Source organism: Brassica oleracea, chromosome C7 (genome assembly GCF_000695525.1).
Source record: "Brassica oleracea var. oleracea cultivar TO1000 chromosome C7, BOL, whole genome shotgun sequence".
Lineage (NCBI taxonomy): Eukaryota > Viridiplantae > Streptophyta > Magnoliopsida > Brassicales > Brassicaceae > Brassica > Brassica oleracea.
In genome coordinates this window covers 36,660,278-36,677,088 of record NC_027754.1, presented here as the reverse complement: position 1 = coordinate 36,677,088, position 16,811 = coordinate 36,660,278, and the positions used below count along the sequence as shown (strand labels likewise).

Here is a 16,811-nt window from a genome sequence, read left to right as displayed (position 1 = left end):
GACTTCCCAAGTAAGTCGTCTGACGAACAGATCTGGAAAAAAACTCGATGTCATACCTTAAATTGGTGAGATAAGTTCCTTAGCATACATAAGGCTTCTCCAAGCACACAGAATCACAAACGAAAGTAACCCACCCAGAATCGTTAGCTTCTATGACTCTATGAACCATAAAAAATTTAGAATCAAAATCTTAGGTTTTTTTAGCTCATTATGGAGAGAAAGTGAGAGATATGTTGTGTTTAGTTCACAAGAATGGAAAAAGAAGAAGGGTAAATCGATTTTGGGAGCATTAAGAGCTTCAATTGGTTGTTCATGGTGGTTGTGATATTGATGACAATGACAATCTTGTAATTACTTGAAGATGATGAGGGTGAGAGAGTAAAAATGTCATTTTCGAAAAAAAAAAAAAAAAAATTGATGGTATTTTCGTAAATTATATGAACTTTTGGGGTGAATAGGGCAAAACCAATTTTCAAAAAAAAAAGAGGTTAGTTTTGTGTTTGACTTTAAGTTATAGGTCAATTATGCAAAAAGCCCAAAGTTTAAAAGGTATTATGATAAAGTGCAAAACGGAAATCTCACAGAGTGGATCTGCCAGATTTGCAACGGTTTGGTCAATTCTTTCTTTATTTGTGCTATTAAACTCATATTAACCATATATGAAATTATGAATGCTTCAGTTTATTTTCTGAAATTGTCTGTCCAAACATGAATGCTGAATGGATTCTCCTTTGACTTTTTCTGCTAAAGATTTCTTAAGTCAAATCAAGTATTTTTATAACATCAATGGATTCTCTTTGAAGGGGGTTGAAGGGTTGGATTTTATCTTTTTACTTTAACTTTATTCATTTTTAAATCACTAAATTTTGTTAATAATATTATATCTTTATTTTTAATAGTTAAAACCTACATTAAATTTCTATAAATTTTTACCAATTATGCTTTACCTTTATTTTCAAACCTACAGCAAAAAAAACTACAACAAATTTTTTTAAATGTATTTTAGGTAAAAAACCTAAAACTTTTTTTTATAGGCTCTAGAATCTGTGAAATAAAAAAAACTATCTATAATATCAAATAAATTAGATAATCATAATTAAAAACATCTACAAATATTTAATTTAATTTTGGGTGTTGTAAAAATTATTGAAATATTTTAAATAACATATATTATTTACATATCACATTTTAAATAATAGTAAACTTTGATAATTTATAAAAAAAATTAATATAAATTATTTAATTTGACAAAAAATAATTATTTTATATATACATCACATATTTCACATATTTTATTTTAAAATATCTACAACGTATAATTTACAGCTAAAATAAATTTAACTACATCAAAAATTTCTGCAAAAAAATCTACAGTAACAACTTTATAACTACAACCAATTTACCTACAGCTAAATTTTTAGAGCCACAGTTGAACCAATCATCACCAATGTGTTTGTTTTTTTTACTAAAAGCATCTCCAACCCACACCTATATTTGCCTCTATATGCTATAATAGAGTAAAATCTACTCCATCTCACTTCTATTTCTTCTCCTAAAATAGAAATTGCTATTTTCTCCTCTATATTTAGGGGAAGAAATAGCATTCCTCTATAGTAGATGCATACTTTTTTATTTACACAATAGTCCTTTAAATTTTTTGTGATTATAACTAAAATACATATTTATGTAGAAATACATTATTTTTACATGTAAAACCCAATTTTTTTTTGTTTACATCATATTCTTAATTATTACATTTATAAATAAAATAAATAAATAATATTATTATTTTATTTGAAAGTCAATTTTTTTAACAAATAATACTTAAATTTTATATTTGAAACTAAACTTATTAATTATAGTTTACTTATCAAAATTTCCACGTATAGATTTACATATTGATAACATATTTAAGTTGAATTTAAATATTAATTAATATAACATATTAAATTTTTTTAATATTCTGGTAAATTACTTTCGGATCAACAAAGATCGTTAGAATATTGTTCAAATGAAATGGAGGGATATGGAACTTGTTGATTTTATTGTTGGTTGCTTCAAATATCAGATGGTGAAAATAACCGATTCCAAGGGTTTTTAAGTCGATTCAAAAATATCAAAGATAAAAAAAATCTCATTTCTCATTTCATAATGTATTAATTGATTATTTATGAGAAAAGTATAATAATAGTGATGGTTAGATAATGTCTACTTTGTTTTATTATTTTTTGTTTAGTGTTTTCTGCAATAAAATCTTTAAAATAAATAATATTTCACTTTTATGAAAAAATTTCTACAAAATATAATGAATGGGCTAATTTTCAACATTTATAAGTTAAAGGATGTTAATTGTAAAATAATTAAAAGATTCTTTTTTTATAGGAGAAAATAGAAGAATACATTGGAGACAAACTTGTTCTAGAAGAAAAAATAGAGAAATACATCAGAGATGGTCTAACACATTTAATTTTAATTATTTCCTTCATCACAAAAGAATCGTCCAAGTTGACTAATTTTTCTTTTAATTACAAGGTCATTGAATAAACGAATAAGTTACGGTTACCCATTATATTTCCTTAAAATTATCTTTGGTTTTTTGCTAAAAATTGATAAACTAAATAAAATAATTTCAAACTCGTGGGGATGAGTGAGAGAGGAATAAGAAATCGATGTGCAATGACGTTGTCTAACAAAAAGAAACAAACCTTAACTTCGTAATCTACACCGACAGCCGTTTTAGAAATATACGAAAGAAGCCGTGCCAGCCTGCAAGCTTTGTACCCATATTAACCATCCTAGCCGTCACGCTTCCGGTCTAATGTGGTCAGAATGTCTTCCATAGATGTATGTCAATTTGCACACAAACTTGTTCAATGGTCTAGTCCCATGGTCTGGTGCATGCTAAATTACACCCATCCTCTATAGTATTTTAAGGGTTGTATTGAGGTTTTAACCAAGTCACTTTATAGTAGAGAATATAAAATATTAGAATCGACCACAGTTTAAGCACGTTTCATTAAATATTTTACAAGTTTTCAAAGTATAATAAAACATGAATATTAGTAAATTATTGTTTTGAATATATCAAAACACAAATAAAATATTTATATATTTTAAGATATTTATTTTGTATAATCTAATTGTTAATTAAGTGTATTTTAGAGCTTCTTTTAAATACAATAACTATTTAAATATTTTTTTTTGAACTAACTTATTCAGTTTATCTTTAATATATATTAAATTTATTTTCCAATTCATTTTAACTAATATATATAATTTATTTAACTAATTTGTATATGTCAATTCAGTTTAACTTACGTAAATAAAAACTAATACAATACCTTGAACCAGTTTTTACCCATTTTTACCACTCAAACATATGTTCTAGACCGGTAGATCTATTTGATCTATGCTTATACTGCTAGATCCGTTTGATCTACTCTTATTCTGCTATCGCTAGATCCCTTGAATCTATAACGCTTGATTCGCTTTTGTCATTCGGAGCAGTTGCCGTCGGCGTTGGGAAGTATGGCCCCATTGTGTTACACAAGCGAATGGAGGACATTATCTAGTGTGGGCACTAGTGTAACAAAAATTAATTCAAAGGGAATATATATAGATTTTAGACAAATTGTTTAGGAAAAAACAAAAATTTGGGTGAGGCACTTGCCACACCCCTAACCACCTAGGTCAGCCCCTGATTGTGTACCACCTGCAAAAAAACTACTCATTCGATTGATGTTCTGACGTTGTAAAACCTCAACAAATTGAAGTCTGAAGTTTGCGCAAAACAATCCGAATGTAAAAATAAAAAAGTCAACTCAAAATATATCTTATAAAAAGAAATTATATTCACTATGAACCCAACCATTAAGACAGGGTCTAAGCTAACGACAAATGTACGTTAGGAGTTAAAAAAAATATTTCCTCCCTTTTAGAAAAGGTATATATATTTTGGAATTTTCGCACATATTTAAAAAAATCTCAAATTTTGATTATAAATGCATTATTTTTTTTTTGTCATTAACTAGTTCCCACAATTTTCAGACAATCAAAATCTAATAAACACAATTAATTTCTTCAAAATTTATAATTTATCATTATTATCTAATTTTGATAAAAAAAAATCATTATTATCTAATAAAAATGAATCGAAAATATAAAAATGAAGCAAATGGAGTAATAATTAGTTCATCAAAAGGATGGCCTTCTAAGTTTTTAGTAGTGGTCCAATCCTTCCAAACATCGTAGATGTCTCAGAGGTTGGTTGTAATAGGACGGCTTTGGAACCTAACCTTCTGTGACTCGTGGAGTCTTCACTTCCAATATGCCAAACTCAAATTACCTATAATGGTCACCGGTATCCGCCTTTTATAGCACGACTTCTCCATTCATCTCTCTCACAGAATTTTAGGATTTTTAACAGAAGCAAAGTCATAACGCTTATTATGCAAACTTCTACGAGATGCTGAGCAGGGCTGTTCAGTTGGAAGAAGGTAAAGAACTTCTTGTTACATGTGGCCGGACAGGGCTAAATAAGGCGTTTCCTATCAAACTGCTTCTTCTGCTTGTATTTTTTCTAGCTTTTTCAGTTGCTTTCATCATCGTTACTGTATCTACAATCAAGTATTATGGAATCAATAGCGTGGTGACCTCAGTCACTTCTAGCTTCGTGCCTTGCAGTGAGAAACCGAATGTTTTGGATAGATGGATTAAACCTCCTCTAGCTCTCATGCATAATATGAGCGATGAAGAGCTTCTTTGGCTGGCCTCTTTCATGCCTCAGAGGAAAGACTATCCGTTTAATAGGGTCCCAAAAATCGCGTTTATGTTCTTGACGTTGGGTCCCTTGCCGTTTGCACCGCTTTGGGAGAGGCTTCTCAAGGGTCATGAAAAGCATTACTCGGTTTACATCCATTCACAAGTATCTTCTTTGGGCGAGTTTCCAGCTTCCTCTGTATTCTACAGTCGGCAGATACCAAGTCAGGTATAGCTTTTAATCTACTTTGCAAAATTTTTGTTTTGGTTGGTAAATAAACTTTTGAAGTAGTTGTTTGTATATGCGATGGTGATTGCAGTGTGGTCTCAAATTATTTCCAAGGCATGTTCAAAAAAAAAAAAATTAAATGTACATTCAGAAAATAATGATACAGTTTTAGAAGTTTGTAGTTTTATCTTTATATATTAAATATTTTAATTATAGGTCCTAAATTTAGAAATATAATTAAAATTTTAGGCCCTAAATTATACATTTAGATTTTTTTCTTAGAATTGGATTATGTTCGACCACTATACTCGCATATGCTAAAAAGAAGGCTCTGGATGATTGGATTAACTTCATCCTTGCACAGGTTGCAGAATGGGGAAGAATGTCAATATGTGACGCAGAGAGGCGGCTTCTAGCAAATGCATTGCTAGATACCTCAAACGAATGGTTTATTCTCCTCTCCGAGTCATGCATTCCCCTCTACAACTTTACTACCATCTACGGTTATATAAGCAAATCAAAGCACAGCTTTATGGGTTCATTTGATGATCCTAGTCCCTATGGCCGAGGCCGTTACAATGGCCACATGTCCCCTGAGGTATCCATAGAGCAATGGAGGAAAGGGTCTCAATGGTTTGAGGTTAACCGGGAGCTTGCAGTTTCCATTGTCAAAGATACCTTGTATTATCCTAAATTCAAAGAGTTCTGTACGCCCGCATGTTACGTGGACGAGTATTATTTCCCAACAATGTTGACGATTGAGAAACCAGCGGCCTTGGCTAACCGTAGCTTGACTTGGGTAGACTGGTCGAGAGGTGGTGCCCACCCGGCTACATTTGGAGAGCCAGACATCAATGAGGACTTCTTTGCAAGGATCATGAAACGTGACAACTGCACTTACAATGGAGAAAGCACATCCATGTGTTCTCTCTTTGCTAGAAAGTTTTCTCCGAGTGCTTTGGAGCCTTTGATTCAGATTGCTCCTAAGATTCTGAGCTTTTGAGTAGTTATGTTTTCATGATTAAATATTTTAACATGAATTAGAATACTTTGCTCATTTATAAAAATAAAGTAAAATAACACATTTAAATCTTTTTTTTGACCAACACATTTAAATCTTATCTGCTTTAGGCCTTCGAATATTTGAACCGGCCACAAATAGTTTCCATTTTAAGAAACATTTACATCATGAGTTTATATTGGAGTTTCCATAGGTTTGAGCTTGGCAGCATGTGCGATGAATGTACCTCGACCATCATACTGTAGTCTATATCTTATGATTCACATGTCCATAGTGCAACTTGGTTGTTCCTTGTTATGCAAGAAAAGACATATTACTGTAATATCATCAATCTTCTTAGATTTAAGCTTCTTCTTCCAAGTAGCTTCCGCCGCCTCTGCCACCAGTTTAGCGGCCGCATCTTGGGTTTTGCCGGAATTCCATATTAGTGATACAACTTCATCATTGCTAAGCATATCCCAAACCTGTGACAACAATATTAAATACCAAAGATTTTCATTAAGCTTTTTGAAAGTGATAAAATGTATAAAATAAAATTTGAATCATATGCGCTTTTACCCCATCTGAAGCGAGTACAAGGAATCGGTCTTTAGAAGTTATTCGGTGGTGAGAGACCTCTGGAACCGCAATAACGCCGTAGTCTTTGAGTCTGAAATCTCCAAAAGCTCTTGACATAGCTAATCCTGGTATGTCTTGGTTAGGTAACCACACCCTTTGGCTGGACGGTTCTACTTTCATTGCGTGAACGCGACCTCTGCACGCCCTAATCCTCTCTGCTTCACCTGCGACGGTAGAACTTGCTCAATAAGTATCATCAAACCTCTAATGTTACAACCATTCTTTTTAGGCAAAGATAAAGAGTGGCATACTTGGGACATCAGGTGTTAGGTCAGATGTTAACTGAACTGCGCAAATCTCACCATCTTCAGTCATTGTCCCCAACACTGCCCTTGAATCACCAAGGTTAGCAATCATGAGGTCATCTCCCTGAAAAAATCAAGTGAGCTCGAGCTTATCAAATAATTAGGGTTTAAAAGGTGGCAACAGACAAAACAAAATAATTCGTTCATGGTCATAACCCATTCCTACCACTCAAAAGTTCAAAACCTAATGTTACGTTAGAGGAAACAAAAAAAAGAATGTACCTGAGTAATAGCAACAACAGCTGTAGAGCCACTGAAAGAGCAATTAAAGACTTGGAGCATAAGCTCTCTGTCAATGAGTCTGAATGCATTAAAACAAGCTTTCTCCCACTTGAGATCTTCATCTTCTTCACAAGCATGAGGTTCTTCGTTCAGCTCCTTCTTTAGTGTTAACACAAGTGATGGTAATCTATTCCTCACCATTTTGCTCACCATGTGCCCATTTTTTCCGTGCCCATCAAACACTCCACATAGCTCTGCTTCCTCTGTTCCATATCCCTAAGGACTTAACCAGTTAGCTTATACCAATCTACTTAACTCCATAAATATTAGAAACTCACATATAAAAACAGTTAATCTAGGCATCGATTTGATTGCTTGTTTCCGTTTACTTTTCTTATTTTATATTTAGCGAGTTCAAATATTAGCATCTTAAACAGTTACTTATAAGAGACTTCTTATAATCTAAAAGCAAATAAACACTTTACAAAAAGTGAGAAGAATTGATTTTAATAGCCTTAAAAAAATTGATTTTCAATGAAAATGAAAGGATTTCAAGAATATTTTCGCATGTAAAAACAAACAGATAAATTTTGTAATGATCTTGAAACAGTAATCAAGGCAGACAATCGATCTTGATTATTGGTACGAAACGAAACGAATATTGGTTTGTCATCTACCCTAGAAGGCTAGAACCTTGTTGGTCGTCATCTAAAATAATGATTTATAGAACAAAAGAGAAGGAATATAGAAACAGGAAAATAACAAAATTTCAAGATGAAGTACCAGATAAAGAATAGCATTATCTTGGTTAATCGCTTTGGTTCCTTGTATAGAGCAGACAGAACCGGGTCGATGAACCGGACGGTAGTGATCTAAACCGAACTCATCTCCATAACACACCACCGCATTTCCATCACCGTGTTCATTTTCCTCATGAATCTCTGATGAGGAAGAAGGCAACGAGAAGCAATGACCCATATCCTCACCAAAGTCGCACACAAATTTACTTGGAAGAAGAAAATATTTTCTTTATGTTAAGCTTTGATTAGACGACCTGTTCAAGAACTTATATAATGTGAAAAGCCTTTTCTTGAAGCTGGTGCTTAGCTATTAAAGATTCATACTATTATTTTATTGATAGTGTTTTCTTACTTCAATTTAATAACCATATTATATAGTATATTGAATTCCATAAGATAACATTATTACTGTATGCGTGGCACCAACTTGAGTTTTAAGCTTCAGTGAAATAAATTATATATAGATGTATATGTGTTGACTTGCATTTAATATTTGGTTGCATAGAGAATCATGTTGCCCGAGTCTGGCTTGAGAGGGCAAGTTCTGCCGTTTAACAGGGCATTCTACTTATGGAGATCATACCCTTATAAGAACATGCTTGATGTGTGTACTACCGAATATTTTAATAATTAATATACTTAACCACCTTATAATACATATGAATTATCAAGGAACTTTGAGATTATATCAAATTATCAATAATATGGTCAACTTATATAAAGAGATCGCTTGGCTTATTGGCTACTAGCCTACTACCAACATTTGTGAGTTTTTGACTATAGGTTCTGATCGAAACAAAATGATTTGTGAAAGATATCAAATCGGAAATTTCAAAAAAAAAAAAAAAAAAAAAAAAAAAAAGACATCAAATCGGAATGTTCTACTTGTAAGTCCAATAATGGCAAGGTTCATAACTTGGTCATCTATATTCCTAGCATCTTACCGTATCCAATTGTTTTTTGACTTATTCAAGTGGCCGTTGTTCGGCCACGTAGCTCAATCTTTAGAATCAAGAAAACTATACGTGTGAATGCAAAAAAAAATCAAATAGATGTCGGTTAAGAACCGGTTCGGTTTGGGTTGTATAAAACGGAAGACTAACAACCACTTTGTTTGCAAAACACTGTCGTTTTCAAGTGTTTTGTTCTTCTTGGCCAAACGTATAAACTTTGACTTAAGAACACGTCTCATCTGCTTCCAATGGAAAAGTCTTGATCTTTGCATTCACCTAACCAACCTTCTTCGCATCTTCCCCCAACTTCCAAAAGATCTCCCCTTTTTAAAAAGGGTTAATCAAAACCCTAAAAAACCCACAACCCAATTCGATCTCTCTCTTGCAATTCGATTTGAAAACTGTATGGAGGCGACGGCGTTATCATCTGGGCTTCGTCCTCTTCCCAACCCTAACGGTTACAGACTCCCGAGGTTAGCAGATCCTCAATTCGATTTTGGGTTTTTAGCTCGATTAGATTAGTACAATGGAATGACGATTGTATTGTTTACAGGTCGTGTTCTCAGAGAAAGTCTCTGCCTTTAGCTCGATTCCACTCAAAGGAGACACCTTTCAAGAAACCTCAAGGGTCTCTCGCGATCACTCACCACCGTGGGTTGAGTTTCAAGACGAACGTGTTCGAGCAAGCGCATCATCCTGTAGCTGGAGACCTCTCTTACGATGACACTAGCCGTTCTAACGTTGCTGAGGATAAGATCGGTGTCTTGCTTTTGAACCTAGGTGGGCCCGAGACGCTTAACGACGTGCAGCCTTTCTTGTATAATCTGTTTGCAGACCCGGTGAGAATCATCTATAGGCTTTTTGAGTTTTTGGAGTTGTTTTGGAGTGTTGGTTTTTTTGATGAAATGTGGTTTGTTTGTTTGTTTGTGTTGCAGGATATTATACGGCTTCCTAGACCGTTTCAGTTTCTCCAAGGGGCTATAGCAAAGTTCATATCTGTGGTTCGCGCTCCGAAGTCGAAAGAAGGGTATGCTGCTATTGGTGGTGGCTCTCCTTTGCGTAAGATTACTGATGAGCAAGCTGATGCTATTCGGTTGGCGTTGCAAGCTAAGAACGTTTCTGCTGATGTCTATGTTGGGATGCGGTATTGGTTTCCCTTCACTGAGGAGGCTGTTCAGCAGGTGATTTTCACATTTTATATGGAGTTACTTATGTCTATGTCTTTGTTATTTTTTATCATAACGAGTTGGTTACATTTTATAACCAGATTAAGAAGGATAAGATTACAAGACTTGTTGTACTACCGTTGTACCCTCAGTATTCTATCTCCACGACTGGCTCAAGCGTCCGCGTTCTCCAAGACTTATTCAGGTTTGTGTAATCCATAAAAGCATATTGTTTTAGTTGCATGAGCGGCCCCTTAACATGAAAGTATCATCTTTCAGGAAAGATCCATACCTAGCTAGAGTGCCGGTTGCTATTATAGAGTCCTGGTACCAGAGAAGAGGCTATGTCAATTCCATGGCTGACCTCATTCAGAAGGAGCTTCAAACTTTCTCTGATCCTAAGGAGGTGCAGTTTATTTATCCTGGTTGGTTTTACATTTATAGTCTGAACTATTTTTTTTAATTGGTGTCCTTGTCTGTATGATTTAGGTTATGGTGTTCTTCAGTGCCCATGGTGTTCCAGTTAGCTATGTAGAGAACTCTGGAGATCCATACCAGAAACAGATGGAAGAGTGCATTGACTTGATAATGGAAGAGCTAAAATCCAGAGGGGTTCAAAACAACCATATCTTGGCTTACCAGGTTTGGTCATTGTCATCTGTTAGATAAGCTGCTTGTACATTACCTCTTTATCTCAAGCCCTGTAATTGATCTTTGCCAGAGTCGTGTTGGGCCTGTTCAATGGCTGAAGCCATACACTGATGAGGTTCTTGTCGACCTTGGTAAGCATGGTGTCAAGAGTCTACTAGCCGTTCCAGTCAGGTAACAAAACATATTATAATCTCCATAGAAGCTGTCTCTTTTGGTTCTATGTTTATCTGCCTTCTCACTTTATTTCTCGTCTTTGAATTACAGTTTTGTGAGTGAGCACATTGAGACGCTTGAAGAGATAGACATGGAGTACAGGGAGCTAGCTTTGGAGTCAGGGATAGAGAACTGGGGGCGTGTCCCGGCGCTAGGTCTGACGCCATCCTTCATCACCGACTTGGCTGATGCAGTGATAGAGTCGCTTCCTTCAGCGGAAGCAATGGTGAACCCAAGTGCTGGTGTCTCAGAAGATAGCGAGTCATCAGACGCTTTCGGTTACATAATGAAGATGTTCTTCGGTTCGGTTCTAGCCTTCCTACTGCTTCTCTCTCCAAAGATGTTCCATGCATTCCGCAACCATCTTATCTAAGAAGAAAACCTATTGAGAATCTCTGGATGAATAGTTGGTTTTGTGTTGTGTTTTTTGTTTGTTGGAGAAATGTCTTGGTGAAGTGTAATGTATGTAGTCCAATCTATTGAAGTACTAGCACACCAAACTCTAGTGAGATGATGTGGTTGAGTAGTTCAATACATTGGACTACATATATTACTTTTGATCAAGATGTAAACTAGGTAAGGGAAATAATGAGTGAAGAGACAGGATTCATTTTTATTTTTAGCTATGAACATAGTTCCTCCTAGAGATGAGGTAAAGGAATATAATCTATTACTTATTTTGGTTTTCTTAAAAGCAAATTGTCAAATGCATTCTTTTGTTTATTAATGAGAAGTTAATTGTGCATTTTTCACCATAAGAAAGCTGCAAAATTCATCACTATATGTTGAGTTTGGAATGAAAAAGAACACATTACACACAAGACAAGACGGTTATGTATTCACATGTATACAACGCATAGAAGCTCTAGCATAGCTGCTTTGGCTCTTGAGAACAGTTTCACGTGGAAGCTGAGTCCAGTTGTGTCTTGATTAACCCTTGACGTGAGAGATTCTCTATGGAATCCGCAATAACTCTGGCGTTGGACTTCATGTACCCGCCTGCACATAAGTTGATGTAAGCTGTTATAAACACATTACTCAAAAGGCATGCATTTTGGTTATGTTGGTGTTTAGTTTCTCACCTGAAGTCAGCATCACAACAGGAACCTCTCTCTCCCTTGCAACTCTGAAGACTTTCTCGTCTCTACTTGTTATACCATCAGGGCTTATCTGCACCAGGAGTGTCACCAAGTTAGAGACATTCTGCTCATATAGAAAGATGATGATAAATCTGTAGTGTATAGCTTGCCTTTAGAAGCCCCAGAGGGTCTCCGTCTAAGATATCGGTTCCAGCATTGTAAACTACCATCTCTGGTTGGAAGTTTAGGAAAGCAACCTGAGGAGTTAAAAGCAACCATCATAAGTTTATCTCTTAAGACCACATAGATAACTACTACTAATCATGCCTTTTAGAGGAACCAAGTTTCTAGCTTTCAGCTTCATATAGCTACCATGATCCTAATCTATCGTCACCAAGAAACAAGAGACTAAAGGAATGCATACCTCAAGCGCTTTATCTAGCTTCCTCAAATACTCATCAGTGCTGGTCCCGCTCTGTCATACAAAGGACAACATAACTATAGTATATAATGTGACATCAAATGACAAGAGAGAAGAAATGCTTTGCTTACCCTCACTTCAACCTTCTGATCGATAAATCTTCTAGCACTATAATCCTGGAAGCAAAAAAGTGTTGAATGCAAACACAAAAGCCATAAGACTGAAACTGCACTAAGAGGAATGTAAAATAAATGACTTCCAAAGAGAAAAGTTCCAAGAATGTTAGCTTACGTAAGGGTATATCTCAGGATTGTACATATCCAGAATGTAAACACGACCTGCACACCAAAAAAAAAACTGTTATCAACATACCAAACACCAGTAAAGCAAAGGATCATAACATACAAAACAAAAAAGTTTCACATACTATCATCCCCAAGATCTGTTTCATGGCCATTCCCTTGATGAGCATCAAGATCTATTATCATAACCCTGTCCGAGTTTCAACAATGTCAATAACTAAAACAGTTAATTACATTTGTTGGAAAAATGATTATCTCCTATAGAATAAGTTACCTGGAGATGCTAAGACGAAGAAAAGCAAAGTGAATACAAAGAGAAATATCAGCGAAAGCACAAAACCCGCCTCCTCTTTCAGCAGTACAATGATGAAAACCTCCTCCTACGTTTATTGCCCATCCACGTTCCACTGCAAGTTTAGCTGCCAGAATCGTCCCACCAACCTGCTTCCGGAATGGGCTAAGAACCTTCTGCTGCACAAGAAAGTTTGGGAAGAAAGCAACTGGTGGAACCTATAGCAGGAGAAAGTTTAGTACACAAAAAAATTCAAATACATTTATTGAATGGACCCAAAAGAAAATTTAGATATCATCACCTCGGTTATCCTAGCGACAGTTGCACTGCTTTTCAAACTGTTTAAGTAGTTCAACGAATGTACCTGATTATATAAAAAGGTTAGAACCATGTGACTAATGACCAAACATGAATTCAAGCAAAAAAAAACATTCCAAGTAAAGAAGATTTGATCAACACTATGTATAGTTAGTAGTTCAGACATGTAAGAGAGAAGTCAAGTAAGTACCACTAGAAGATCACTGTTGGAAGCTTCTAGAGGCTCAACGATTGATTTCTCCTCCAAGAACCCATCAGAAACAAGGAACTTGCAAACTCTACGCCACTTGGTTGAATCAAACGGATGCCTAGCACGCGTATCAGATAACAAGAATGATTCTAATTTACAAGAATCCTTCAAGATTCAACATAGTTTCTTAGAATTGGTCAAAGATTTGGGTATACACTCACAACTTCTCAATCCCCATGAAGGAGATGTCGTATGCTGATGAATAGATGATCGAAACCTTTGTTTCGGGGACGTTGAAGTAGAGTTTGCTGGAGAGAATCCGCTCTCGCCTAAGAGCTTCTGGGTGAGTCTCCATCGAGAACGATGACGTTTCGGATGATTGAAAGCAACGGTAGATAAATTGGGAGACTTTGATGGCGGAAAACGTGAATAGCAAGTAAACAGCTGAGTCACGAGTTAAATCGGTCCACGTCGAGACAACTCGGACATCTTTCATGACTGAAGCGGGCGAGTTATGTTTTTGTTCTGTTCTGGAAGAAAGATATTGATACAGATGACAACTTTCCATACGCGCGGAAGACGCGCGTTTCGTGGACTTTCTCTTGGTCACTTTCTTTTAAGAAAAAGAACTCATAGCAAAGACTTTTTCTTATTATTGTTTATGAAATGTTTTTCTTAACCAGCAAACTTGCAATTTATTAAAGCTCTATAACATCTGTATTGCAAGATTCTTAATAAATTTATTAAAAATTAATATAATAATGAGTTAAGTTTGTTAAATTTGAAATATCCATTCAAATTTTTTATCATGTTGATTTTAGAAAATCAACTAAAACTTGTAATGCAGATGTTTTCTACTTTTTTTTTATGTCATTTGGACTGATTCATTCAGCCTCAGCCCTACAAAACTCATATAGTGTTATAGAATGAATCGGATATTATACTATATATTTGATCCGGGTTTGAAATATTTTTCAACATGCCAGCGAATAATCAAATTGTCTGTTATGAATGTAAACTGTGTCAAACGAAACCCAACAATAGTAATTTCGTTTCCAACAGAAATTGAAACCAAAAGAGTTTACGCTGGGTGTTCTTTTACATCAAAACTAATGTTCATGGTTTTTACTCAGGATTAGAAGAGATCACCTACACTATTTTTGTAATATAAGAAATAATGAATGTTACGGCTTTCTCTGTAGTATTGAAAATCTTCATGTATACTTATGTGTATATTTATATAACCACATGTATATCTCTGTCAATAAACTAACGTCCCAATGTTTCAAAAAAAAAAAAAAAAAAAAAAAATCAATGACACCGACAAATCACGGGAAATCAGGGCCCAATATATCCAATTTTATCACGAAATTAAAGTCTTTGACGGGTGAGGTAAGAAAATGAATAAAATATTGATTGGTAATATCTAAACATGTAGTTTAGTGGTTATAGCCATGCTATAACAATGTTATCACGTGGATTTAACCCGTATAATGAATGTTTTTGATTAAAAATTGTATAAAAGTATTGAATAAATCACCATTTCCAAACCCATTTGCTTTTGAGTATATCAACAAAGCTCTTACGACCATTCTCATCCCTTGCGACCCTTCTCTGATAGAAACCATCTCTCTTCGCTACCCAAATGCACTCGTCGCCTCCGTCTCCACACTCTTTCCGGAACCCGCTCTGGACAGAGAACACTGTCACAACGTCTTGGCTCGTTGTTCCAAACCCGCTACGAAACTGGCACCGGAACTCGGTTTTCTGGAAAGGCCACATGTTCATTGTCGTGAACTTCCATACCCGTGATTGCATTGGCTTTAGCGTATCCCACCCTAGGTCGTCCTCGTTCGACCAGCACCGCACGGCCAGCTTCAATTTCCGGACACCAGTCACCCCCGAGATTTCGTTCTTTAGCTCCAGACGACCCGCCATGGTTGATGATGGTAACAATGCTGCGACCACAGCCGCCGCCACAAACAAACACCAGCCTTGGTTTCTCCCCATTTGGATTAAACGATAGGGCAATGTTTTCTTAATTATTAACTGATTTTGTTGAGTCTTGAAGCTTATGGAACAAATTGGAACACGTGAAGGTGTTACTGAGTTATATAAATGTCCATTACATGGTAATTAGACCGTTACTGTTGCCGCTTCCAAATATAGAAGTACTAGAAGCTATTTTCATCTATTTTTGGAGATTAAACAGAGCAAATCCCAAAGGTTGAAAAATAAAATGTACTGTTTCAGAAACTTCGATCATCGTCATCATCTTCTTAGAGCAACATTATCTGACAGAAGTCCTTAAAATCTTTTTTTCTTTTTTTTCCGTTTTCTGGTTTCTTTTTTTTAAAAAAAAAAAAATCAACCAATCGCGGACCACTACGTGTCGTGGGACCCGCAAACAGTGCAGAGGACGCAGCAAGGACGTTCCCTATTTAACAACTTCTCTCCTTTGTCCCTTCTTGGTTTTGCCAAATCGTGGTCCCTCTCTCCTAATGACACCAGCAAAGACTTGCAATATTGTTGTTCTTAGAGATTTTTTTTTATGGCTGGTTGAAAATTTAGAACGTTACGTTTAAATGAATGAATGATATCATTTTATCGCATAGTTTTGCAATTTTTAACCATCCAGAACATTGACCAAGTTTTCACCTTTAAAATATATCAAAAATGAAGTTCATTATATTAGTCTAGTGTTAAAACATTATTACTAGAATATATTGTATCAATTCCACCTAATGGCGATTAGAGCACTTGGAACGGGGCATGACAACGAATCCGTAAGCCCGGTCCGTTGCACTTTTTGGATTTTTTAATTAATATAAACCCAGCCTATTTGACGGATTTATCCGTAAATTGCATCCTGACGGACCCGGTCCGTGGGCGACGTGGCGGAAAGAGATTGGACGGAGACGCAATTGTGTTTGGTATTGGTGAGAAAAAAATCGTCATTTCGACGAAAGCAAAGAAAAAAAAACCTCTCAACTCTCTAGGGCGATTGTCGGATCCCACCTTCGCGATTCAACTCCGTCTGATCCTCAAGGTAAGTAGAAGCGTTTTCTTCTATATTAATCGAACTAGATTGTTTCCATTTATATTCAATAGAGTTGGAATCGTTTCGTATCAAAATTAGGGTTCGAAAAAAATCTGCGATTTGAGGATTTTTTATTTTTAATCGATTTGCTTTTGCTTCAATCGATTTTGTTTTGTTTCAATCGATTATTTTCCGTTTAAATCAGGTTTCGATTAGTTTTCGATCGATTTAGG

At 35.3% G+C, this 16,811-nt stretch overlaps 6 protein-coding genes across 6 annotated transcripts in view; 3 read left to right on the top strand and 3 right to left on the bottom strand.

Annotated features, from left to right (window-relative positions):
* Positions 1-4,465: 4,465 nt before the first annotated feature.
* On the top strand, positions 4,466-5,990 carry LOC106303214. The gene is made up of 2 exons (XM_013739545.1): positions 4,466-4,987; positions 5,352-5,990. The coding sequence occupies exons 1-2, from the start codon at positions 4,466-4,468 to the stop codon at positions 5,988-5,990; spliced, it is 1,161 nt and encodes a 386-aa protein (XP_013594999.1).
* A 64-nt stretch (positions 5,991-6,054) lies between these two features.
* LOC106304494 (probable protein phosphatase 2C 72) lies at positions 6,055-8,210 on the bottom strand. The gene is made up of 5 exons (XM_013740900.1): positions 7,937-8,210; positions 7,154-7,429; positions 6,878-6,995; positions 6,567-6,790; positions 6,055-6,472 (listed from the first exon to the last, which is right to left on the bottom strand). Exons 1-5 carry the CDS (start codon positions 8,129-8,131, stop codon positions 6,269-6,271), a joined length of 1,017 nt encoding a protein of 338 aa, XP_013596354.1. The 5' UTR covers positions 8,132-8,210; the 3' UTR covers positions 6,055-6,268.
* An 896-nt stretch (positions 8,211-9,106) lies between these two features.
* On the top strand, positions 9,107-11,622 carry LOC106306343 (ferrochelatase-1, chloroplastic/mitochondrial). The gene is made up of 8 exons (XM_013742920.1): positions 9,107-9,379; positions 9,460-9,745; positions 9,842-10,087; positions 10,174-10,277; positions 10,352-10,478; positions 10,562-10,714; positions 10,794-10,894; positions 10,988-11,622. The coding sequence occupies exons 1-8, from the start codon at positions 9,312-9,314 to the stop codon at positions 11,307-11,309; spliced, it is 1,407 nt and encodes a 468-aa protein (XP_013598374.1). The 5' UTR covers positions 9,107-9,311; the 3' UTR covers positions 11,310-11,622.
* Positions 11,623-11,691: 69 nt separating this feature from the next.
* LOC106306344 (histone deacetylase 2) lies at positions 11,692-14,074 on the bottom strand. The gene is made up of 11 exons (XM_013742921.1): positions 13,760-14,074; positions 13,539-13,656; positions 13,332-13,394; positions 13,013-13,248; positions 12,864-12,928; positions 12,728-12,774; positions 12,568-12,612; positions 12,440-12,490; positions 12,186-12,272; positions 12,019-12,106; positions 11,692-11,935 (listed from the first exon to the last, which is right to left on the bottom strand). The coding sequence occupies exons 1-11, from the start codon at positions 14,032-14,034 to the stop codon at positions 11,835-11,837; spliced, it is 1,176 nt and encodes a 391-aa protein (XP_013598375.1). The 5' UTR covers positions 14,035-14,074; the 3' UTR covers positions 11,692-11,834.
* A 1,000-nt stretch (positions 14,075-15,074) lies between these two features.
* Positions 15,075-15,548, bottom strand: LOC106305695. The gene has a single exon (XM_013742045.1). The coding sequence runs from the start codon at positions 15,546-15,548 to the stop codon at positions 15,075-15,077; it is 474 nt and encodes a 157-aa protein (XP_013597499.1).
* A 734-nt stretch (positions 15,549-16,282) lies between these two features.
* Positions 16,283-16,811, top strand: part of LOC106303213 (glutathione S-transferase T3-like) — a 2,201-nt gene continuing 1,672 nt past the window's right edge. Inside the window, exon 1 of the mRNA XM_013739543.1 lies at positions 16,283-16,324. Within this exon, the coding sequence (XP_013594997.1) occupies positions 16,283-16,324 (42 nt within the window). The remainder of the gene's footprint in view (positions 16,325-16,811) is intronic.

Excerpts from the sequence above, each read along its gene's own strand:
- LOC106306344 (XM_013742921.1), bottom strand. The coding sequence starts at position 14,034 with ATGAAAGATGTCCGAGTTGTCTCGACGTGGACCGATTTAACTCGTGAC. Across the intron at positions 13,395-13,538 it reads CCAACAGTGATCTTCTAGTG|GTACATTCGTTGAACTACTT; the intron begins GTACTTACTTGA and ends TTATATAATCAG. Across the intron at positions 12,613-12,727 it reads ATCCTGAGATATACCCTTAC|GATTATAGTGCTAGAAGATT; the intron begins GTAAGCTAACAT and ends TTTTGCTTCCAG.
- LOC106303214 (XM_013739545.1), top strand. The coding sequence starts at position 4,466 with ATGCTGAGCAGGGCTGTTCAGTTGGAAGAAGGTAAAGAACTTCTTGTT. Across the intron at positions 4,988-5,351 it reads GTCGGCAGATACCAAGTCAG|GTTGCAGAATGGGGAAGAAT; the intron begins GTATAGCTTTTA and ends ATCCTTGCACAG.
- LOC106306343 (XM_013742920.1), top strand. The coding sequence starts at position 9,312 with ATGGAGGCGACGGCGTTATCATCTGGGCTTCGTCCTCTTCCCAACCCT. Across the intron at positions 9,380-9,459 it reads AACGGTTACAGACTCCCGAG|GTCGTGTTCTCAGAGAAAGT; the intron begins GTTAGCAGATCC and ends TATTGTTTACAG. Across the intron at positions 10,088-10,173 it reads CTGAGGAGGCTGTTCAGCAG|ATTAAGAAGGATAAGATTAC; the intron begins GTGATTTTCACA and ends TTTTATAACCAG.
- LOC106304494 (XM_013740900.1), bottom strand. The coding sequence starts at position 8,131 with ATGGGTCATTGCTTCTCGTTGCCTTCTTCCTCATCAGAGATTCATGAG. Across the intron at positions 6,996-7,153 it reads CTGTTGTTGCTATTACTCAG|GGAGATGACCTCATGATTGC; the intron begins GTACATTCTTTT and ends TGATTTTTTCAG. Across the intron at positions 6,473-6,566 it reads TTGTACTCGCTTCAGATGGG|GTTTGGGATATGCTTAGCAA; the intron begins GTAAAAGCGCAT and ends TTGTTGTCACAG.
- LOC106305695 (XM_013742045.1), bottom strand. The coding sequence starts at position 15,548 with ATGGGGAGAAACCAAGGCTGGTGTTTGTTTGTGGCGGCGGCTGTGGTC.